A 22,300-nucleotide genomic window follows, 5' to 3' on the forward strand; every position below is an offset into this window, starting at 1 on the left:
AAAATAAGCTATAGTTATGATATATATGGAAGAGAGAGAGAGAGAGAGCCTAGCCGGCAAGTCATCCTTGGCTGCACTACTTTACCTCATCTCCACATGCAAGACCTTAGATGAAGAAAGCCAGCATGGATATTCAGCAATGGAGAAACGACTGAATGAGTCTGAGGAGTGAACTTTTGGAACTAAAAGGAGGACCAGATATGTATGGAGTATGTTTTTAGGCAGCAAAGCTAAACGTTTTAGCTTTGTTCTGCTGAAAAGAACAGCAATGTTTTCATCAGAGAGTTGGTTGTTTCTTTAAGGACCTATGCAAATGGAGGTTTGATGATGTATTCTTGCAGAGAGGAGTACTCTGAAAAAACAGTGGGTGCATATAACCAAGAATGAGGTTAACATATACATTCATGAAGGCATTGTGGGAGTGAATGTGACAACTGCAACTGCATGGGTCCTGAAGTCAGCATACTCAAGCCCTAAAAGTTATTATCAATCACCTAATAAGCTCAGAGTAGTTTTATTTGCCACGTTGTCCCTGCCCCATATTTATGTTTGTGATTTTCTTTCCTCCTGGTTCAAATATTTATGTTAACAAAGCATATATTTCGTAATCTGCAATCCTAGTCAGACCCTCGATCTAGTTTTTTGAGATTGTTTTGGAAACAAACCTTATCACTTTCCAAGTTCCAAGTTCCAAGTTTAGGATAAGGGATTAGGAGCTGATCCACTATTTGGAGAAATTTACACGACTGATGAAAATCTGAAATGTTTTGGCTAGGAATATGTAGGCAAACTATTAGCTTGTGAGAGGTGAAAATGCTGATCTATTTCAATGCCTAGGGAAAGTCTTTTGATGCCTATCCAATACTAACAAATTGACAGATCATTTGCTCAATTGATCATGCTAAAGTTGTTAAGATGGATAAATGAAAGTACCCCAAAGTTATGGATGAGATTACAAACGGAGGGAAGACTGATTCTGGTTTATGATGTAACAGGAATGGGAGTTTGGGGGGGACCTCGTGAATCTATGAATATGGTTATGGGGTGACATATGGGCTGAGGATGGCGTTTTTGTCTACCAAAGTTTCAATCCTAAATCCTAATGGAGCAGATACCAGATAACATTTTCTCTGATATCAGCCCACCACCCACCCATCCCCCTTTTTTCCTGCCTGCTTTTCAGGTACAACTGTACATGACTCCCACTTGCTTTTCTGTTGCAAAGATTACTTCACCTCCTCACCCCGCCTTGAAATTTCAACTTGCAATAATACTCCCCACTCTGCCAAAGTGCTTCAATTTCAAGATCTTTGAATACTTTTTAGTTGATTCATCTTTCTCTCATGCACACACAAAAGTGAAAAACACAGTACACATGCAAAATGCTTTAACATTCCTGAGGGATTGTCCCAAAGCTTTGACAACCGCTACCTTGACAGAGCAATGAGTAGGAAACTAAACAGATCCCAGAACAATGACTAAGGATCAATCAGCACAACTTTGGGCCCATGTTTCAAACCTGTTCAGGTTCTAACCCAAACCCAAAACAAGAAACTAGCCCATGGGGCCATGACTGCCCCTACCCCACCATGGAAGAAATGCTCCATGCGTATTTTTAAGGCTTCATGTTGATGATATAGTAGGAGATTGAAGTCGGTAACGCCTGTCTTTATCAACCGGACCCGTCACTCGTCCGTCAAGCATTCCGCTCCGATCTCTTTCATCAGGTAATCATTTCCTTTCACCTGTCAAGATGTCACCTTTTTTTTTGGATCTCGGTACTAATGTTTTCTTCCCTGTTCTGAATTCTCCATTAAATATTTCAGCAAGCTTACAGGCAGGAGCTTATTATGCACATATCAAGGAAATTCAGCCTGTCGTCTATCTGTTAAATTTTATAAACTGGGTATTGTTTACTTTGTAGTATACACTAAACCTGGCACATATGCTTGCAATTTAATGGGGTTTAGTTCATCTTTTGATTCCCTTCATTTGGTTTCAATCTGGCCTTCCAACTCTGCACCTCAAATGGAATCTTTGTTTTTACTGTCATGCAGGTATTTACTTAAAGCAAAAATGTCACAAGCAAATAATGTTGAGGATGTAAAGCAGAAGGAGGTGGTGGATGACAGTGAAAAGAATCAAGTTGATGATGACAAGGCTGATGATCAAAAAGATCAAATTTTGGGTGATGAGGGTGGTGCTGTCATACAAGAAGAGGTGAAAGATTCACATGAAAACAACAAAAGTCCCATGCCCTCAGCCCTACAGGAGGTAAATCATAAATGTTACATAAGCTGTGCTGATTTGATTTTGCATGGTTATGAACATTCAATAGTGAAATCTTTATTTGTTTTGACTTTAACAGGAAGAAGCAATCAAGAAAAAGTATGGAGGACTAGTACCTAGAAAACCTCCTTTAATATCCAAGGTTTTTATGCTTTGACTCTCTTGTTTTTTTCTTTTCCTTGATATTTTTTAATTGGAAGGTTGCTGACCAGAACAATACTTGAATTCTATGCCTAGCACCATGAACGTGCGTTCTTTGATTCTGCTGATTGGGCATTAGGAAAGGTAATAGTACTCCTTTGAATTTCTCTTTGGCTCTAAGATCCCAATCCCATATCTGTTTTAGCCTATGATCTTGAATGGGTATTCATTTATGGTTTAAAATGCTAATGTTGTTGGTGACATCTTCAAACTTGTTGAACAGCAAGGAGCACAAAAGCCTAAAGGACCACTTGAAGCATTGCGCCCAAAATTACAGGTATTGATAATGATCTTCTCTTTCCTGCTAACAGGCCAAAGTTAGAAAAACATGTCATTTTCTGAGTTCAACCTGTCAAGGTACAATAATGTAACCTGAGATTGAATATGTTAAATACTATTTTGTTTTGTTGATTCCCAGCCCACCCCACACCAGCAGATGCGTTCAAGACGCTCAGCTTATGCACCTGCAGATGATAGTGAAGGTAAAAGAGAGGATCCATCTTATTTCAAAGAGCAGCATCACCCACCCACCCAAAGATTGAATATGTTATAATTCTCAATTCTCATGCTGGGTCCGACTCATGTTCTATTTCTCTGACAGGAGATGATGGCAATAACACAACTTCATCTGCCGAGGATCAAAGCTGCAGATTGGAGGGTGACAGTGGCGACAACGTTTCAAAGGAGGATGAGACACATGACATGAGGATGTGAGAGAGCTTGGTTCACTTTTAGATTCAGTGGTGCTTTTGATGAACCTCATGAACATGCAAAATGTTTCTTTTTTGAGATTTTTCTTCCTGGTAGAAACTGGGGGTTGGTAAACCCTGTATATTTATTGATAAGCATACGATGACAGCGTCGAGCTTCATCATTATAAGCATAAGAACATTCCTTCGAACCTTTCTTGTTGGAGTCATAAATGAAGGAGTTACTGATTCATTTTATATATGACTTGAATTCTTATATATAAAATTCATATATTTGTTATTTCTTATTCTTTTATTATTAAAAAAAAACCCTTATCTCTTAATTTGTATTAACACAAACTCTTCATCTTTACAACAATTTAACAATCATCGGATTCAATATATAATACACTGTAAATTAACGATCATCAGATTCAATCTATGGTACATCAACTGCATTTAAATGTCAGAAACTCAGTACACAAACAGCTCACGACATATATATAATTGTCTGATAACAAGGGTTCGAGGGCTTTGAACGATGACTGATGAGATCAATGAGACAAATGAACTGCTTGACTGCATTGATTAACAGCTTGACAAACCATGATGTACATGTCAAACATTGTGACCAAAGCTGAGAATGCAGGAAGACATTTTGCACTAGTGCCAACAATATTTCAACTCGGATAGAAAACCCTGTCAGCAAGCATTATCCCTAAGAGAGTAATGTATTATGTATATACAAAAGGTCAAAAAAATAAACAAGTGATTTCTATCGAGTATCATCTTCAGAATAACTATAAAAGGAAAGCTTGCTACTTGCTAGTGTAATAAAAACAACAGTTCAGTGTATAAAACTAGCCACACATGGAAGCTAGACATAACGACTCTCCAATATTTAGAAGGTTCTAAGATTATTCTATTTCTCAGTACAGTAGAAAGTGTTCTGATGGTTGTTAACAAAACTCCCATGTAAATCAAATATCCATGCATATACATCCATATGAGTAAATGTCTAGGTGAATTTTTAACAGCCACAAACCGGTTTGTGCATGGGAGACACCACACACGAGTATTAGTAATTGAAAGATAGCAGTAAAAAAGATAATTAGATACAGAGAAAATCAGCAACAAAGCATTAACAATAATAAGAAATATATTCAAATTGTACGATTCAAGCATTCTTTTGCATATATATACGTATCTCCACTTTCTCTATTATTCTGACGATTAAGTAAAGAGCAATCTCCTCAGCATGTGTTTGTTGTGATGAAGAAAGGCAAGGCTAGAAGGAGACTTGTATGGGAATATTAAGCAAACATATAGCCCTGGAACAGTAATTGTAATATTCAACAACCAGACAAATCATCAGGTCTGAAAGTATTGTTATCATTATTTTCTTTTAGAATTTTCTCACTGCCAAGGATCATTGGAAACTCCCTAGTTGTGGCAACCATTTCCCTAAATCACTACCTGACTGTTGTCTTAGAAACTAAAGCTGTTTATGCTACAATTATGGGACATATCAACCTATTTCTCATCGGTTTTAAAAGAAAATTAGAAAAATATTAATGAATTACCTTTTCAATCATTTGTTTTTACTTTTTTAGGTTAAAAATGACCATCATTTTTTTCACTTCAAATTAAAAAAATGATTTCACATTTCATCTTTCTATTTCTGTTATATTGCTCCAATTCTGTTCAGTGTATACCACAAATACAACCAGATTCCAATTGACTACAAAAGTCACTTACCAGTTACTACATATAGCTTACCTGCTACCAATGCCAGAGGAACTCAACGATAAAAACCACCTGCCAAGTGCACAAATAACTAAAGTTGCTTACGGCAAGATGAAATAAGAGCATGAGGAAGCAATACCAAGAATAAACCTACCCCTTCAATTGATTCCATTTCAGGTTAACCTTATCTCCCTCTCTAGCTTTCTCTTCACAACACAGCCTCCAAAACTTACCTGAACACATACCATAACCAAATATTTCTGACTTTAAGTGATTTACAATTTCATAACACTCTTATATCACTTCCAACTCATTTTATGCAAAGCTCAAATCTCAGATCATGCAACAAAGGAATAATTTTTTAATGCAATTCATTTAGAAGGACATATAACCTCTCTTCTTCAAGAGAAAAAGAACCGTTATACCCCTGCAAACTCCAAAAATACACCAGCCATTTGAGCTACATGTAAAACATTATCAAGAAACCAGAATACATGGCATTTAAACCCAATAAAAGATACTGCTACATTTACACTTAGGATTACAGAAACCTACACTTTCCTATGACACTGCTCTCAAACCACATGGATACAAGAAAAAACCTAAACAAACAGATGCTACCTGAATTCCATTATTAAACATTAAAAACATTTCATGAGCCAAAGTGCCAAAAGTCAAGGCTACAAATGTAAGGTTTTTACATGAAAAGCAAATTATTTGAAACACATTACAGAGCCTGAAAATCATGAAGTCCAGGCCAAAAGTGATTTGAGTGGTGATTTGCATCATCAAATGATCTTGGTCACACAAGACAAGCGCAAGGGTGGGCCAAAGTGGAACATAAGTTTCTCAAATCCAATTTGTCTGGTCTTCTGATCTAGGCTGGCTTCATCGAAAGGGACAAAGGTCTGGCTTCTATGTTTGTTGACGACAACTGTTTAGATAGGGGAGAAAAGGCAACAAGTGGGGAAGGTGCATTAGAATCCTTGGCAGAGGATGGCTGGCAGGGTTCAATAAATCATTCTGCAGTATCTTCTTCACTCAAAAGTATCAAAAGAACTTGCTTATCAATACCCAAAGTATGTAAATGAAATAAAAAACATATTTACCTGCAGAGTCTGGGACTAATACCCATGCTTCCTATGTGAAACTGGGTTTTGATTGGACAACCTGGTCATAAAAACCAAAAATCAGGCCAAACAGTTAGAATTTATATTAAAAAACAAAAAAAAGTGTCCAACTTGATAGTCAAACATTACCCCCGGCCAGAGTTACGACCACCATGAGATCCATAGATGTCACCTCCACTCTGAAAAATGACAACATTAAACATTCAGAGGAAGTACAATAACAAGTGAGAAAAATTATGCATGCAGCCCATCAGAAATATGCAATTGATGGATCATTCTAACATGCAGATACTGCACCTTAGAAAGCACCCAGAATAACCAGATGAATCCCAATAATAGTATGCTTACACATCTTTGCAAAGAAATGTTAGTAAATGGATCCCAAGATAAGCTTACAAGTGAACCGCTATATATTCCATAACTGTCGCTTGCAGACAAATCACCAGAGCTGTATCCCCCTGAGTAAGAAGAGTATCCACGATTACGTGGTTGACCATCTTTGTTCCCGTATTTTGAACCATCTGACATATCTAATGACACGGGAATGTAGGGAAGAACAGGCAAAAATGTGGCTGGTGCTCCCTCTCTTTCAAATATATTAGCTCTCAACCGCGATATTATTTGCGAAAGGGCATTGCTAGCGACATCAAGACCTCCAGTTATCTGTACAGCATTAAAACATAAAATTTCCATCACGCCAGAAAAGTCTGATCAAGAGAATCAGTGAACAATAAAAGCAAGTGTGCATGTGCACACCAAAGAATATGTTTTTTTCACCTGCACCATCTCTTCATCTTCAAATGCAACTTTGGGAAGGTTTTCCTTTGAAAGTATGCGAATACTTGCCCTAGTAGCACTCCTCATCTCAGATATTATTGCCCCACCTTTACCAATAAGGCACCCAACCTGTGAGCTCGGCACAAGTAGACGGGTGGTTATTACAGAATCCCCTGATTCTCTTTCGGTTTTTTCACTGCATCGTGATTGCAAGCGCAAAGCAGCATTGATGGTAGGAGATGGGTCTTCAAAAAACTGCAGCGATATAAATAATTCAGCACGACATCTAAATTTATCATAAATTCCACAATAAAACTGTAGATAATTCTAAAAATGAATGTATTCTTACCTCTTTTGTAGATATGAATATAATGCAATCATCTCCTTCAGCTGCAGAGCTATCAACTTTAATGGATGCCCCAGACTCCTGCCTAATCTGTTTGATAATACCACCACCTTTTCCAATCACACCTCCAATATTTCCGACCGGGCATACCAAACGAAGAGAAAATTCCCTTGCAGAAGCATCATCTCTTCTAGAAGAGTAGTTGCCGTAAGAACCAATAAGGGGGGCATTCATGTACATCCCACCAGGTTGATTCACGTTAGATAGAGAGGAGAGAAGCAGATGCTGGGATCTTGAAGGATTGTCATGAAGACGAGATGCCACATGATAAAGAGCCCTCCTCACAACTGAGGGCTCTCCAATAATCTGAAATCCCGACAGAGAAACTGAATGAATAAATAAGAAGGAACCATGAGATAAATCAAAATCCCCTATGAAGGCAACTCATACAAGAACGTTTAAGGACATCAAAATACACCTGGAGAACACATTTTTAGGTAAGATCTGCTTGGTCAGAAGCCTCAAGGAGATCAAACTGCAGATCTTCCAAATCCCACCATTTACAACAGAAGACCCTAAATTTTGCAATAAAAAATTCTTCCAATTTCTATGAAGAAAAGTTAAAATTGTGGGTGCGAAGTGTCACCAAGATACACTTCATACTGTTTCCTCTCAACTTTGCAACAGTCTAAGGCAAAAAAGTAGTTCACAAAAACCAAATTTCAGATGTTAAATTTACATGAATAAAGGAGTTTCCACTCAAACGCTTCTCATATTCAAATATATCACTATCATTCTAAGTTTTGAAGTATACTAAGAGATTAAATCTACATATTAAATTTTAAACCAACATTTGTATCTCTTATTTATTACTAAACAAGTTCAAAATACATACCAAACAAAACATTCTACCTGAAGAAGCTCATCAGAGCTCAAAGCACATGCAGGTAAATGCTCATTACTTAAAACCCGAATCTGAGCATGTGTTTCGCTCCTTATATTCTGAATCACTTGACCACCTTTCCCAATTACACAACCAATCTGATCAGACGCCACAAGCATCCTCACAGTAACCACTTGAGTCTGCTCTTCCAAATCCTCATCACCAGGCAACTCATCTGCAACAACCCTATCGTGTACCCTAAACAAAGCATCCTGAGCAGGCGAAACAAGCTCATCCCCGTCACCAAACGGATTCGTTTCCTCACTCGAACTGTAAATCATAACAATCCTCTCCTCGCAACCCGGCATCGCCTCAGTAATCCTAATGTTCGACTTACTATCTGACCTCAACTGCTTCACAATCTCACCACCTCTCCCTATAATACTCCCAATCCTCTTCACATGACACAGATATCGGTAAACCGTGTCTTCGGAGCCAATCCCACGCTGTTCACTTTCCTCCCCGGCATTCCTTCTTTTACCCCCTCCTCCTCCATTCCCAACGTAATCAGATTGAAAATGGGATCTTTTACCGTAATCGTTTCTTTGACCAGCCATAACAGAAATAAGCCGCCTTCAGTTTCGAATTTCCGGATCTTACAACAACTTCAATTAAGTGCAACAATCCCAAACCAAAACCAAAAAAAAAATCATCAAAATTCAGAAAAAAGGAACAAATTTGACCAATTTCCTAAACTGAATGCAAAATAATAATCAGACGTACAAAAATTGAACAAACAAGTAACAATTTATAACCATAGATCGAATAATAACGATAATAATAACAATAATTGAAAGAAAACGAGATATAAATTGAATCATGGAGGGAAAATTACCGAGAAAGAAAGGAACGGGAGAACAGAAACGGAGTAAAGGACGGGGATTTAATATAATAACGGACTGGGCGATGGTTCTTTGAGGGAAAAATATCTTCGGTGACGGATCTTTTCCCTTGTTTTTAGGGTTCGAAGCGTGACAGCACGCTCACGTGCAAGGCTGAAGAGAATATACCTTTCTTTTCTACCCATTTGAGCGATGTACCGTCTTAAACGATGTCGTTTTGCATTTTGTGTGTGTTGACTTTTTATTGGCAGAGTAGCCATAGAATATTTGAGGAGTTTTGTCGGTGGAATGAAAGAATTAAACATGTGTTTATTTATTAATTTTTATAAATATATTTAAAATATTTGTTGCTTTTTTAATATAGTGAAATTTAAAGAACTTATCGTTAATGTGTTAGATAATTTTTGACATAATATTTGAAAATATTTATAAATTATTTATAAAAATTTTAAAATTTTTTATTATATTTAATTAAATTTTATATTTTTATTTTAAATCAAATAAATTTTTATTATTATTATCAATTGATTAATTACAATTAATTAAAACGTCACTTATTGTTTTATATTCATTTGACGTTCACGTTATATTAACGTGGAGATAAAAAATATAATGTGAGTATGTTATAATGATACATTATCATTCATTGTAATATGTTAATGTTGTATTATATATAATAATAAATAATATTTAATTAATAATAATTTATAAATTATTAGTTATAAGAATTTGATTAAATATAATAAAAAAATAAGTGTAGATTTAAATTTTTTTGAATAGTTTATAAATTGTTTTAAGTATTATGCTAATAATTTTTTCAAATAAAAACATTTAATTTAAAAATTTAAATCAATAACAATTTGAATGAAATTAATAAATATTCTTCTTTTCATTTTGCATTTACAATTATGGCATGTAATGAATGAAAACAAGAACCACCAATTTCTAAAAATATCTTCAGGAATCATGGGAAGAAATGAAAATATTACCACTTTTAGCAAGTCAGCTCTTTAACTAACTCCCCCAACTGAGAACACTGCCACTATTTCCAAAGCAAAGATGCTACAAATGGTTCTCCTCCATCAATCTCCTGGTTCCCACCTTCAGCCTCTTGCCTCCTCCTTAAAAACTACCCAGAAGAGCAGCTCGGTTGCTGCAGCTCCTCTTCCCCACAAACAGGTGTTACCTGCACCCAGATTCTGTTCCTGTGGAAGAAGGCATTTCTTTGAAGCTGCCACCGCAGCTTTTCTTCCGGTTTGCTTCTCCAATGCCTCTAGTTTACACTCTGATGATTACTTGGTACCCCTTCTTCGTCTCTAAGAACACAAACTGGTCAATTCTTTATTTCTCTTTACATATGTAAGTGTAGATTACTGTAGAGAAAATTTCAAAATGCAGGGTTTGCTGAACAGGATTCACCCTCCAAGGCCGGATTGGTACGAGGAGTTCTATGCCTCGGTCATGGACTCGTACATGAAATCTTATGAGGCAGAGGTTTGTTAATTAGTTGAAGAAGCAAGTCTTCATCTTTAGAATTTTGATGGTGATGGGTCATGACAGTGACACCTCTTTTGTTATATGTCAAAGGTTGCAGGTTACAAGTCACAGCTCTTTGGGGAACTAAGGGGAAAGGCCAAAACGGTACTGGAAATTGGCATTGGCACAGGCCCTAATCTTGAGTACTATGCTGATAATAGTGAGGTCCAAGTGTTCGGTGTGGATCCTAACAGGAAGATGGAGAAGTATGCTCGGGCAGCAGCAGCAGCCGTTGGCTTACCACCGAAGAATTTTCATTTCGTAGAAGCTGTATGTATATGTTCCCCGTGTGACTTGTTCCTGAAATTTGTGTTTACCATATTGCTATATCTGCTGCCTAGGATATTTGGAAAACAAATCCAATTTCTGAAGCAGCTGTAATCAAAGGCAGCAGTAATGAGAAATTGATGCTTTGGAGGGTTTATTGCAGGAAATGTTTAGGAATTGAAAATTGATAGCATTCTTATCTATAACAAGCACATTTTGTTAGGTAGCTCCTGAGTTTATCAAGACCACCCCCTCCGTCCTTCACACCTGCAATGCCATGCTAATGTTTCTATGCAATGTTTAAAATTGAGAAAACAAATATCCGGGCTTTAACTTCTTTTAACCTTCTGAAGGAAAGGCAGGGGAGATGATATCCCCAGGTTTATGTTGCAGCATTGACACTGATAGCATGCTTCATCAACTGTGTTGTTAAGTTGCTATTCATGTGTAAATTGTAATATTAGTCCTTCACTGGCTATTGAGAATACCAGATTTTGGATCATTATTCTAGAGAGATGAATTTCAAGTCGTTTTTCTTTTCATTTTCTGAATTTGAAGATGTTGACTTTATGCAGGTTGCAGAGGCTGTTCCTCTAGATGATGCTTCTGTTGATGCAGTTGTTGGGACACTTGTACTATGCTCTGTTAAAGATGTAAATATGGCACTAAAAGGTACTTCAGCACTCTAGGCTTTTTCTTCTTCTATGTTTTGCCAGTATAATTTTTGCAGCAGTTATTCAATGAAAAATATTTCCTTTAGTTCATTTATGTCAGGAATCATATCCTTTTCATTAGGAGCTTTATTGCTTTGGGAGACTCTTCAAGGATTTGTACATGGAAAAAACAATGGAACTCCTGTCTCATGATGAATAATATTCAAGCTATATGCAAATGATTATATATGCTTTCTGCTCCATGTATTTCCTAGTTCAGCATTCAAGTCCTCCAGTATTGCTTTGTTCATTTCAGAGCTAGTTTTTAGCTCATTCATGAACTACGTTATTCCACAGCCTGAACTATTTCAACATCAACTTTTATTTGATCTACAGCAATGAGAAAGCTCCAATGAATTTCTAACTTCTTATCTCTTTGTTCAGAGGTGAAGAGGGTGCTGAAACCAGGAGGCCTTTTCCTGTTTGTCGAACACGTGGCTGCCAAAGGTACTAAGCTGAATTTCCTGACATACAAATACAGCTAACGGTTTCAGCTCTAGTCATTCATGCTGTATTGATGGTATTTGCAGATGGAACAATTCTAAAGCTCTTGCAGAGTGCTCTCGACCCTTTGCAACAGATAGTTGCTGATGGATGTCACCTTACCAGAGAAACGGGGAAGTACATATCGGCGGCAGGGTTTTCGAGTTTGGAACTAAGCATGACCTCCTTGTCCAATGCTCCCTGCTCACTAATAAGTCCACATGTTTATGGAGTAGCTTGCAACTAAAAAATCCAGAACTTGATCAAACTCATCAGGTATCAATCAGGTTATGCTTGCTTATCAGCAACTTCAACAACAAAAATTGCAGCTTTTGATTGGTTTTAACTCATGATGATCCTCCTTTTCAAGTGCCCAAATTGGATTGCACATCTGGCTTGAAGGCATTCCCTCCCATTACACCAAGTTTGTAACTCTTGTACCTCTTCTGCATATGAATCTGAGGATTCATAAAGATTAAGCTGAGCTTAATTCCAAAGGATTGGGTTGTCAGGGATGTGATCTTACATAGTCTTCATTCCTCTTTTTGTCCGTTCCCAATCCTATCCCCATATGCCAAAACTTGTCCTGCAGTGGGCAGATGCTGGCAGTGAAACCTTTTGGGGGCAAATATATAATTAGATAAAACTTGTGGGAACATTTTGTGGCTTTGCCAAAAGAGTCTTGTTATTGTTGACATTAAATAATGCTAACCAGCCAATGCAAAGGAATATTATGATGAAATATACTTTAAAGTAGGCAGGTTTCAATTATATATATTCACTTTTTATAATCACTCTCTCATAATGCTGTCTGCTTCAACTACAGCTTTAGTTAAAGCAAAAAATAATGATAATCCCGATTTAACTTTCACTGAGATTCAAGACAAAAATTTTGATTTTAATGTATTTTATATTAAAATTTAAAATATTTTTATAATATCGATGTTCAATGTTTTTTAATATAAAATGATAAGCATCGAAAAAAAACGGACGAAGTATAACAATAACTATGATTATAATTAAACGTGAGTACAAAATCGGAATTGGGTCATGACTTTGACTTGCTATTGCTGCCTAAAACATAATCAATGACAAATTGACGTCATTAAAATAAGACGCAATCAATTAATCAAAACAAATAACTCTTTCAATAATCAATGAATTAATTTATTTAGAATACTATGATGATTAATTTTATAAGTACAATTCGTTATACACTTATGCTTACATGGCAGCATGAAACTATTGTACTCATACCATACCTTAAATTATTAGTATATTATTATTTAAATTTTAAATAATTTCACCAATCATTAATGTCATGATATTAAATTCAATGATTGATGTGAATAATTAATATGATATCATATTAAATAATTTCAGAAAAATATATTAATACTATAATTATATAATCCTATTTAATCTTAGTCTTATCTTATCTTATCTTATTTGTGCATGAATACATATATAATTTCATAAAGTTGTCGAAAATATTATCATTGACCTTTTGGAAAAATGAAAATGAAAAAAGAAAAATCTGCTGGTTAGTTTTAGAAATACACAAAGAACAAAGGTCCTAAGTTGAAAAAACCAAAAATAATATAACATTAATAAATTAATCTTCCTTTCCCCGATAAATTAGGGTTTGTTTTTCAGTTCCTAAAAATCCCTCGCATTTCCTCTCGATTGCATTTCGCCTGAAGAAATTGGTAAGTCTGACACTCTGTCTTTCTCCTCTTTCTCTGTGTTTTGATTAATTAATTTGGGATTTAGGGTTTAGGGTTTAAGTACTTTTCTATAATCACAGCTCTACTTTAAAGCCTCACTAAACTGTTCTTTACAGTTATTTTTCTGGGATTATCTGTTCTAAGTTTTGCTTTTGGTTCAGTTTGGTACCTGTTAGTTACTATTTTTTTTTAATTTCCGGAAATTTTTTATAATTTTTTGGTTTTGTTTTTGTCGGAAATTGTGAAAAATGTTGCATTTTTAAGGCTGGTTGGTTTTTAAATCTGTGACTGTATGTCAAGTTGACATCTGGGAAAGAAAGGATTAATTTTTAGTTATGGGGTATGATAGTTTTGCTTAGTTTTCTGAGATTGTTGAACTTTATTTGTTGCCATTTTCCATTTAGGAGTAACTGTGAGAAAGTTGACTAGTATATGTTTGGAAAATGAGATGATGACAGTGTATTTGATTATGAACTTGGCGGGATTTTTTTTTTATTTTTTATTTTTTCTGGGGAAGTTTTCAAAAAGGGTTTGTTTGTTTTTGTCAGGTATATGCATGATTCTAACATCAAATTTGATTTATTTTAACTTTTTCTTGCCAGGTTTCTGTTTTGATGCCAGTGACTTCTAAAGGAAGATGGTAAAGGGTCATGCTTGTGCAAGGAGATTCCTTTTTAACATAATTCACCAATAAAAATGGTGTGTTCCATGCTGTTTATATTTATCGAAGATTGGATTCTAATGTCAAAATAGTTGTAGAGTGTAAAATTTGTTCAAAATGTTGTAATTCTCTGAGTTATTAAGAAGCAAGCATTATAATAGTTAAAAGCTCGTTGAGTTAGGGCTTGTGAGGTTTACAAAAAATAGCTAAGACGGGGTCGTTGTGTTGTGTGGCTGCAAGGCCACATGGATCAAATACAGCCAGTAGAGACTGGTCCATGGGTCCCCATGAGCCTTATTGGCGAACTAACACAAGCTTCTCGCCACCCCCTTCGAGATGGGATTTTCATTTTCAACCCGAAGGACTGTCATATGGTTCACATGATGGGATTCAATTGTATGGGTCTGCTACATCTTCAAACAGCAAAGAAAGTAGGGGCTGGGTGAGGGGAAATCTTCTTTATAATCATCAGTATTCTACATCTGATGGTGCTGGGCTGTTTTTAAGTAGTCCATCTGACCTTTCTCAGGGTCCACAGTGGACACCCCCAGCAATACAAGAAATCACTGCTGATGATTATGAAACTACAACGAGAAGAGGTAATACAGTTAAGAGTGTTGCTTTGACTGTTAATTTGTATTGACATTGTCTAATCTTTATTCTTAGTTCCACTTGGTTGGTCATGGTGTTCATTTTCATTTTCCTCTTGCTGGAAATGTTATGTCTGATAATGTCTTAGAAATTGGGTAATTATCATAAGTAGTTTTGTATATGGTGATTTATAATTCTCAGGTGAAACATTGAAGCAGAGGCTTATAAATAAATAAGCATGTAGGGATGTACGCATGTGTCCAGCCATTCAAATGTTGTAATGTCTTCTTATGATGTACGCTTGCAATTCTAATTGCAAATTGCTATTTGCTTATGCATGTGATTTTCATCTATTTTATTTGCATAACCTTTAATTGTCCAACCATGAATATTAGGAGCTGTGACCTTAGTGTTGAAGAGATGAATAAAATTGCCAGTGGTGAAACTCGTAGCTCTCCTCCTGTATGTTCTTTGTAAGATGGCAAGCTATTGAACCTACAGTTGATTAATTGATTACATTTTCAGACAGGCTTGTGTCATCTATCTTGGTTGGTTTTTCTTCTACCTATTGCCATCACAACTGTCTTCAATTTCCGTAACATAATTTCTTTGTTCCTTTATTGATTTATATCTGTAGCCTTGCAGACATAAGTTTGTAATTGTTGACATTTTTCCTTGGATGCATCACATTAAAAGATCATTATGCGAAAGAAAAAAGCTTTTCTTCTGTGATAATTGTCACTTTATCCATTGCCTTCTTGATATTGCTTTTCAGTTATCTATACCTGGTGTCAACATCCTAGTCAGTTGGTATCCATTGACAATTCTAATTAAAGAGAATTGTAGTGTTCTGGAGTTTTAGTATGTTTATCTGTCTGTATTTTGGATCCTATGATGCTATTCGGATATATTTTGTCTGTGTTGCGGTTAGAATTAAAGCCAATTTCAATGGCAAAAGTGAACCTATAGGACAATTGGATTCATGATAACATCTTAGGCTGTTTGCATAAACACTTTAAGGAATTTCTGTTAAGTACTCTATCACAATGATCACCAAATATGTTATTGATACTTAACGCATTTGAAATTTAGAAATGGAATTTTGGAGATATCTTATTCTGATAAAAAATTGAGTCATTTCTCTTTGCTTTGACTGAAACAACTGTTGCCTTCTTTTCCTTGTTAGATCAAGTTGTTGGACAATTACCCTTTGCTTCTATTGTTGAGGTACCTTATTTTCATCTTCACATTGGTGTTAAGTTGAGAAGTTTTCCCCTTGAATTTCTGTTCCTTACTTTGATTGAATTTGCAGGGGATTTTATCAACTGCGGATAGTGGGGTCTCCACTTCATCCCATTCAGACAGTAGTGAGTCTGAGGCCATGGTCAAGCCATGCTTGTCATCTCATCGCAACTTTTCAAATCGACGTTACTTTATGTCCAAACCTATTCACCCCTTGTCCTTTCCCAAGGGGACTCCTACTACAGAAGCCTCTGACTCTGCAGTTGCTGGGTTTTCAGATGATGCTGCCACACCACAAAGAGATGCCCATCGCTGGAGCAGTGCTAGCAGCAGCAATGATTTTGCAGATGTTTCTGAGCCATTTGAGTCTGAGATTTTTAATCGGTCATTTATCCCATCTGATGGTTTCAAATGCGGGTTGTGTGAGAGATTTCTCTCACAGAGGTCACCTTGGAGTTCTCGTAGGATTGTAAGAAGTAGTGACATGCCTGTTGCTGGGGTTCTTTCATGTCGACATGTTTTTCATGCAGAATGTTTGGAGCAGACAACGCCAAAGACTCGTAAAAATGACCCTCCTTGTCCTATATGTGTCAGACTGGAAGAGCAAAATTCCCCAGAGAAACAAGTTATCTCTAGGCTTAGGAATGGTTTGCCAAGGCTTAGACCATTTTCTGAGGATGGGCCATCAAGGACTTGGGGCTGTGCACAGGTGGGAGATTGTGTTGAAGGGGCTTTGCATGCACCCCCACGTAGTACTATGTTATTGCTTAACCGGAGTCGCATGAAGAAAAATCTCTTCGTGAAGGGTAATTCGAGTAAAGAATTTCCAGGTAAGCTAAGGAAAAGTGGTTCATCTTCTTTGCAACTTTTTGGTGGGAAGTCAATTGATCAGGGTGCGGTTGGGTGCTCAAATACAATTGCCGGCCCAAGTGTGAAGAGGTGAGATTAGTTTTGTGTTGGTCGAAACTGTGCAAATCTGTTAAGGTTGGGTAGTTGCTGAATGCCATTGACTAAGCAAATTTCCAGTCAATGAGATTGGAAAGTAGGAGATGTTGTATAGATAAGATTTTGTGGGAACTACGGTTGAAATCATAGTTTGAAATTTGGCAATTTCGATCTGTAAACTGTTTATACTATTTGTTTATGATGGTGGAAGTGTTGAATGTTGAAACCAAATGCCTTCTGTCTATGCTTCCTTGATGTATCTATTTATAATTTTTTCTTTAGTTTCTTTCTCTCCCTTGATTATTCCCTTTTCAATGAAAACAACTTTCTTTTCTTTCTGGTAACTCCGATAAGAGTTTATTGTTCCCAGGGACACATTGTTAGTATTTTAGAGCTGACTTTGATATTAACTGTAATGATTCTTATCAATTTGTAAAATATTATTTATTTTGATTTATTAGATTTCACGATTTTATCATATAAAAAACGTTTCGTAAATTGAAGATAATGTAAAGACTTAAATATTCAATTTCATTCTAATACAAAATTCACGTGAATGTCACAACCTTCTCTCTTCTTACCTGTATGTAGGCACCACTACCTTTGATTCAATTTTGGGATTCAAAATCCAGTATAAACCCTGTTGTTGGGCTTGAAAACTGTCTCATTCCTCGGCTTTGAAGCTCCTGAATACAAGTTCGGTTTGCTCCCCCAACAAACCAAAGTTATGTATAACTCTGTGGGCCGAGTATGGCTTTCTTCACAGTCTCTCGATCCCTTACATCGACATTTACAAACAAGGAAAACCTCCACATTCTCGGCCCAAGATTGTTTGGCCTGTGGTTGGAAATACTTGACCCTGAAATCCTAATCCGAAGGGAAGCTAGAGGACAAAACAACCAGGAAATATCTTGCTTTTCCTTGTACTGATAGTTCTGCAAAGACCCAATGGGTTAACGTGGTGATGATGTACCTATGTGTAAGAGGGTAGGATGTGGGGGTGGTGGTGGTGGATACTGGGGAATGAGGCCCCATCGGAGATTAAAAAGGACTTGTTGAAAAAAGATTCTTATCTCTGTTCACCACCACTGCTACAGAAAAAGAGTGAGAGTGTATGTGTTCAACACATCATCTCTCATCACACCCCGTTCATCTGTGACATTTTCGTTGTCTATTTCACCTGTTAAAATGATTAACATTAGAGTCGACTTCAGACTAGTTCTGATATCAATTTGTGACGAAATCATTAACCTGATATAAAATTTTATAACACTTACTACCAAAGCTCAATACCAAGATTGGTCCTCTACGTCTCCTGTAGAGAAAGAAACAAACAGAAAGGCTAGGAATGTGAGTATGTTGCAGACATTTGCAGTGAAGGGTTCTTGTCAGCACAGTAGTGGTCAGTTGTCAATACCATATCCTATTTATGAACCCAACTTGTATAATTCCATGTGGTGGGGTGATGACTGATGAGGTTCACCTTCTTCCATACTTTTACAAGGACGAAAGCTTCTGGCCGGCATGGCCCAATTTCCCTAGCCATAGAAGGTTTTTACTGTGGTTTTCAATGGAACACTTGGAGTCAGGGTCTATTCTTGGGGACCATCTTTTCATGTGGTCTGTTGGCATTACCCTGGACAACTGCACATTGCTAGCACAACATGACACAACCCCGGATCCTTCATGGTTGGTTTTTGATGTTGGCCATTCCTTTCAAGGCCAAGACCAATATTTAATTCCCCAATTGGACCATGTTGGATCATGACTGGAGGTTCCCTTCTCCAGTAGCCATGTTAGCCATGTTCAAAAACCCTTGTCATTTTCTTTCGATTTGGCAAAAATGACACAAAAAAACCAGGAAATGAAGAAAGAGTTTAGACTTAAAACGCATGAAATGTTCTTCCCAAGTCCCATTGTGTATCCCCAATCATTGAATGCCAAAAGACGGAAATACAAAATTCTCTTCCTAAAAGATAACTTGGAATGAAAAGGTCATTACAACTCATAAGTGGGTACAGGCATAAGCTTACTAACACATACATGCTTCTAGCTTCCACCATCTGATAATGTGAACACAGTGTAAAGAGACCCTGATTCACCAGGTAGTTAAATTGTTATGACTATCATTGAGATTAAGGTTCAGATTCACATCACAATTGGTCAGTGTCGTGCCACAGCCTCCTTACCCATCATAACAAATGTCAAACACTTGCACGCTTTTATTTGAATATGTGCATGTGATGTGGAATCCTCATCATAAGAAATGAGAAATTTTGTATCCAAAAAGATCAATTGACTTGTACTCAAACACTTTTCTTCCTTTTGTGTTAATTACTTTTGACTGTGGAAAAAGGGTGATATGGACATGGTGGTGAAGTGTATTTGGGCTCCTCAATGGCAAAATTCAGCAGCAAAATTAGGCAGAAGTTTCGAATGTTTTAATCCATTCACCAATTTATAGTTCAGGAAATAAGAAAGGTGAGACAGTCTGAGTAGCTCCAAGATAAAACATATTCCTAGGAATCTTTTTGAGTAAAAGGCAGAAGAATTTTCTTTCCTCAGATTGGCTCTGAAGAAACATGGGGATCAGCTCTTTGGCTAGCTACACCCCAAATGAACCTGATAACATATCAAATATGAAGTTTGAATTCAAATTGGCTTCTCCCCCCACATGCAAAAAGAAGGCCAAAAAGAGAAAGAGTCAAAAGTTGAAGGAAACCCAATTTTTATGGTAAGCCATAAATCTAAAGCAACCCATGTGAAGGAGGAGGGTCCATGCATGTAGAGTTGCTCCCTCATTCATCAGTCCTATGAAGTGAAGTCCAAATCCGAAAGAAAAAAAAAATATCAGAGGAGCACAAACATGTTGGCCCCTACATGTGAGACTAATCCCAAGCAAAAGTACTAATGAAACTGGCTCTCTTAATTAGCAGCGCTAAGCTTTCTGATACACAGATTTTGCAGATTACTTCTCTTATGGGAGAAGAGAAGCCCCAGCATTTATGCTAAGGGTCATTGAAAAGTGCAGAAGATTAGTAGGGTTGTTAAAACAGAAGCATTGATGAAAGTGGGTTTTGCTTTGTATTTAAAGAACTCTTTTTTTTTTTCCTTTAGTGCTTTTCACAACATCATGACACCGCCATTAAGGCACATCTAGCCTCTCCTTATTGTGATTGCAAAGCTGGATCCAATTAGCTAGACAAAGACTTGGGTTTCTTTTCTTTTGATCTTATCCTTTCTTTCTTCTTAGATTGCTAGCTGAATATGCAAAGATTCCAGTTTTGAGGTGGAGACACAAGAGGATCTTCAAATGGATAACTACATAAAGTGCTCATGATAGGAAATGAACATGGAAAAATATTTCAGAAACATCATTTCTTTTTCATTTATAAACATAACAATACCAACATTTTGCGCTTATCTTCTAAGATTACATCCAGTTTTTTCACATCGCTTTCATGGAAGAAAATTTTGGCCAGGAAATTCATTAAAGAAAACAAGAACATATTCTGTTGACAGGTAAGTTAAAATCCATGAATTGGCTTACATTGGAAGGAGAAAACAAAATGCTAGCATCATTTGCAGAACAACACATTCTCTTGTTCCTGTATAGAGCTTTCGCCTTCCATGCCTTTATGCTTTTAGCTTTTAGCCCTCCTCTCTGTAACTTTCCTGGTCAGAGAGCATTGGACCGTTTTTGTTAGCTAGCTCCATAGGAGGGGAGAGAGAGGGAGGTGGTAAAAAAAAACACTCAGCTAACCCCCCCGGAGGCTGAATTAACTGTGTGATGGGCACAGAACATTCAACCCAAACTCATCGAAAACTGGGCCTCGGATAAATCTGGGCCACTCCCTGAAGCTGTACTACATTTGCACGTGGTATTCAACATCACCCTTTTTTTTCCCTCACAATTTGGGGTGGAATAAAATATAATATATTAACTTGAACCAAAGTCGAAACAAAAATCAAAAACCTGAATTTGAAATAATTTAAACTAAAAAAAAATTGAACTCCAAATAACCCAAACTTGAAAATCATGTTAAAATAGTTATATTTTTACATATATTTTGACATCGAAATGATCAGAATCCAAAATGAATAAACTTACTCAGATCATCTGTTTGCCACCTCAAACTTATTCCAAGTCAATTCCTTGTGATGCAAATGGCATATGGTACATTGTCCTTGTGACAAAAAGAGAGCTTTGATTGAACTTTAAACCTCATAAACTTTGTAATAGATTCAAAATTTTGCTAAAAGGAATTATTATCCAACTTTATCATGGGTTGGATTAGACTAGTTTGGTCAAGTATCAGGTGTTGTTGTTAGATGTAGGAAAGAGATTTGATGGCAAGACAAATAATTAATCGGGTGATTAGTGTTTTAATCACAAGGAAACACTCCTTCAGAGGAGTTAACCACAAGGACACAGCTGAGAATTATTGGCCATTTATGGCAGACAAGAGGATTATGTCCTTTGTTAGGTTGAAGACAAGAAAATCAAATTTTTATTTACTTTATGAGAAGATGATACCCCTTTTTTTCCCCCAAAGAAAAGTTCTTCTATCTAATCACCCTAGACATTTAGATACTACTACTACTACTATGGGTTGCATAGATTTTGCACTGTGGTTAAAAAAAGTTAAATCATTGCTTAATTAAGCAGCTAGATTTGGTTTACTTAACAACATTGGATACCGTTAATTAACTAACGAAATATTTCGATAGATCACAAAATAATTAGGTTATTTTTGTCTAATCTCCCATCGTCAACTTGTTCGTAATTTGGATTATGGTTTGATTTGAAGTCCTTGTAACTTGTTCATTAATCAACCTCCATCTAAAATTATGATATTTATCCAAATAAATTGATGTAAAATGCTTGATCGATAGATTATTTTAACTCAAATTAAAATGCAGATGTGCAGTTTCTTTATTTTATGAAGGAATTTACATTTTTATGTTTAAAACCCAAATTTTTTTTTTTAATTTTTAAAACTAACAAATGAATTAACCGATTGAATTAACTTTCGTTAAACCCTAATTAAAATCCTGCAAGTTATTGCAGGGTTAAGCACTATACCAACATCAATGACCCTGAATCCATGAACCCATACAGAATTGCTCATTAAATTATTTTACCAAAACAAATGACAAAGGTCCTAAATG

The 22,300-nt window shown here is 36.4% G+C and overlaps 4 protein-coding genes across 16 annotated transcripts; 3 read left to right on the top strand and 1 right to left on the bottom strand.

The window, feature by feature from the left end:
* On the top strand, positions 1,284-3,441 carry LOC18610373. 3 transcript variants are annotated; one of them, XM_007045983.2, is made up of 8 exons: positions 1,296-1,727; positions 1,827-1,906; positions 2,058-2,274; positions 2,369-2,431; positions 2,527-2,574; positions 2,714-2,767; positions 2,909-2,972; positions 3,092-3,441. In XM_007045983.2, the coding sequence occupies exons 3-8, from the start codon at positions 2,077-2,079 to the stop codon at positions 3,202-3,204; spliced, it is 540 nt and encodes a 179-aa protein (XP_007046045.2). In that variant the 5' UTR covers positions 1,296-1,727; positions 1,827-1,906; positions 2,058-2,076; the 3' UTR covers positions 3,205-3,441. The 3 variants fall into 3 exon arrangements, with proteins under 3 accessions (XP_007046046.2, XP_017970854.1, XP_007046045.2); XM_007045984.2 differs by having other exon boundaries at positions 1,284-1,727; positions 1,827-2,274; XM_018115365.1 differs by lacking the exon at positions 1,827-1,906 and having other exon boundaries at positions 1,286-1,727.
* On the bottom strand, positions 3,584-9,120 carry LOC18610374 (KH domain-containing protein At4g18375). Of its 8 annotated transcripts, none has more exons than XR_001926649.1 (9): positions 8,091-8,678; positions 7,182-7,544; positions 6,833-7,087; positions 6,452-6,718; positions 6,185-6,234; positions 6,035-6,095; positions 5,080-5,158; positions 4,959-4,997; positions 3,584-3,878 (listed from the first exon to the last, which is right to left on the bottom strand). XR_001926649.1 is itself a non-coding variant. In XM_018115360.1 (8 exons), the coding sequence occupies exons 2-7, from the start codon at positions 8,676-8,678 to the stop codon at positions 6,050-6,052; spliced, it is 1,569 nt and encodes a 522-aa protein (XP_017970849.1). In that variant the 5' UTR covers positions 8,679-8,726; positions 8,957-9,120; the 3' UTR covers positions 5,380-5,859; positions 6,035-6,049. The 8 variants fall into 8 exon arrangements, 1 of the variants encoding a protein (XP_017970849.1); XR_001926647.1 differs by having other exon boundaries at positions 3,584-3,897; XR_001926645.1 differs by having other exon boundaries at positions 3,584-4,510.
* LOC18610376 (methyltransferase-like protein 7A) lies at positions 9,930-12,735 on the top strand. Of its 2 annotated transcripts, XM_007045994.2 has the most exons (7): positions 9,930-10,262; positions 10,362-10,457; positions 10,551-10,769; positions 11,342-11,438; positions 11,864-11,926; positions 12,010-12,238; positions 12,333-12,735. In XM_007045994.2, exons 1-6 carry the CDS (start codon positions 10,023-10,025, stop codon positions 12,207-12,209), a joined length of 915 nt encoding a protein of 304 aa, XP_007046056.2. In that variant the 5' UTR covers positions 9,930-10,022; the 3' UTR covers positions 12,210-12,238; positions 12,333-12,735. The 2 variants fall into 2 exon arrangements, with proteins under 2 accessions (XP_007046056.2, XP_017970852.1); XM_018115363.1 differs by having other exon boundaries at positions 12,010-12,735.
* On the top strand, positions 13,577-17,409 carry LOC18610377. Of its 3 annotated transcripts, none has more exons than XM_018115362.1 (5): positions 13,577-13,671; positions 14,292-14,949; positions 16,128-16,168; positions 16,254-16,308; positions 16,462-17,409. In XM_018115362.1, the coding sequence occupies exons 2-5, from the start codon at positions 14,628-14,630 to the stop codon at positions 17,124-17,126; spliced, it is 1,083 nt and encodes a 360-aa protein (XP_017970851.1). In that variant the 5' UTR covers positions 13,577-13,671; positions 14,292-14,627; the 3' UTR covers positions 17,127-17,409. The 3 variants fall into 3 exon arrangements, with proteins under 3 accessions (XP_017970851.1, XP_007046059.2, XP_017970850.1); XM_007045997.2 differs by having other exon boundaries at positions 14,292-14,792; positions 14,880-14,949; positions 16,254-17,409; XM_018115361.1 differs by having other exon boundaries at positions 16,254-17,409.

This window comes from Theobroma cacao, chromosome 2 (assembly GCF_000208745.1).
Source record: "Theobroma cacao cultivar B97-61/B2 chromosome 2, Criollo_cocoa_genome_V2, whole genome shotgun sequence".
NCBI classification, from domain to species: domain Eukaryota; kingdom Viridiplantae; phylum Streptophyta; class Magnoliopsida; order Malvales; family Malvaceae; genus Theobroma; species Theobroma cacao.

What these genes read in the sequence shown, in the direction of transcription:
- LOC18610373 (XM_007045984.2), top strand. Translation starts at nt 1,960, where the DNA reads ATGGGGTTTAGTTCATCTTTTGATTCCCTTCATTTGGTTTCAATCTGG. An exon ending in AACCTCCTTTAATATCCAAG is followed by an intron (nt 2,432 to 2,526) that starts GTTTTTATGCTT and finishes TTCTATGCCTAG; the next exon opens with CACCATGAACGTGCGTTCTT. An exon ending in CATTGCGCCCAAAATTACAG is followed by an intron (nt 2,768 to 2,908) that starts GTATTGATAATG and finishes GTTGATTCCCAG; the next exon opens with CCCACCCCACACCAGCAGAT.
- LOC18610374 (XM_018115360.1), bottom strand. Translation starts at nt 8,678, where the DNA reads ATGGCTGGTCAAAGAAACGATTACGGTAAAAGATCCCATTTTCAATCT. An exon ending in TATTCATATCTACAAAAGAG is followed by an intron (nt 7,088 to 7,181) that starts GTAAGAATACAT and finishes ATATCGCTGCAG; the next exon opens with TTTTTTGAAGACCCATCTCC. An exon ending in AAGATGAAGAGATGGTGCAG is followed by an intron (nt 6,719 to 6,832) that starts GTGAAAAAAACA and finishes AATGCTGTACAG; the next exon opens with ATAACTGGAGGTCTTGATGT.
- LOC18610376 (XM_018115363.1), top strand. Translation starts at nt 10,023, where the DNA reads ATGCTACAAATGGTTCTCCTCCATCAATCTCCTGGTTCCCACCTTCAG. An exon ending in TACACTCTGATGATTACTTG is followed by an intron (nt 10,263 to 10,361) that starts GTACCCCTTCTT and finishes TTCAAAATGCAG; the next exon opens with GGTTTGCTGAACAGGATTCA. An exon ending in CGAACACGTGGCTGCCAAAG is followed by an intron (nt 11,927 to 12,009) that starts GTACTAAGCTGA and finishes TGGTATTTGCAG; the next exon opens with ATGGAACAATTCTAAAGCTC.
- LOC18610377 (XM_018115361.1), top strand. Translation starts at nt 14,628, where the DNA reads ATGGGTCCCCATGAGCCTTATTGGCGAACTAACACAAGCTTCTCGCCA. An exon ending in TGAAACTACAACGAGAAGAG is followed by an intron (nt 14,950 to 16,127) that starts GTAATACAGTTA and finishes TTTCCTTGTTAG; the next exon opens with ATCAAGTTGTTGGACAATTA. An exon ending in CCTTTGCTTCTATTGTTGAG is followed by an intron (nt 16,169 to 16,253) that starts GTACCTTATTTT and finishes TTGAATTTGCAG; the next exon opens with GGGATTTTATCAACTGCGGA.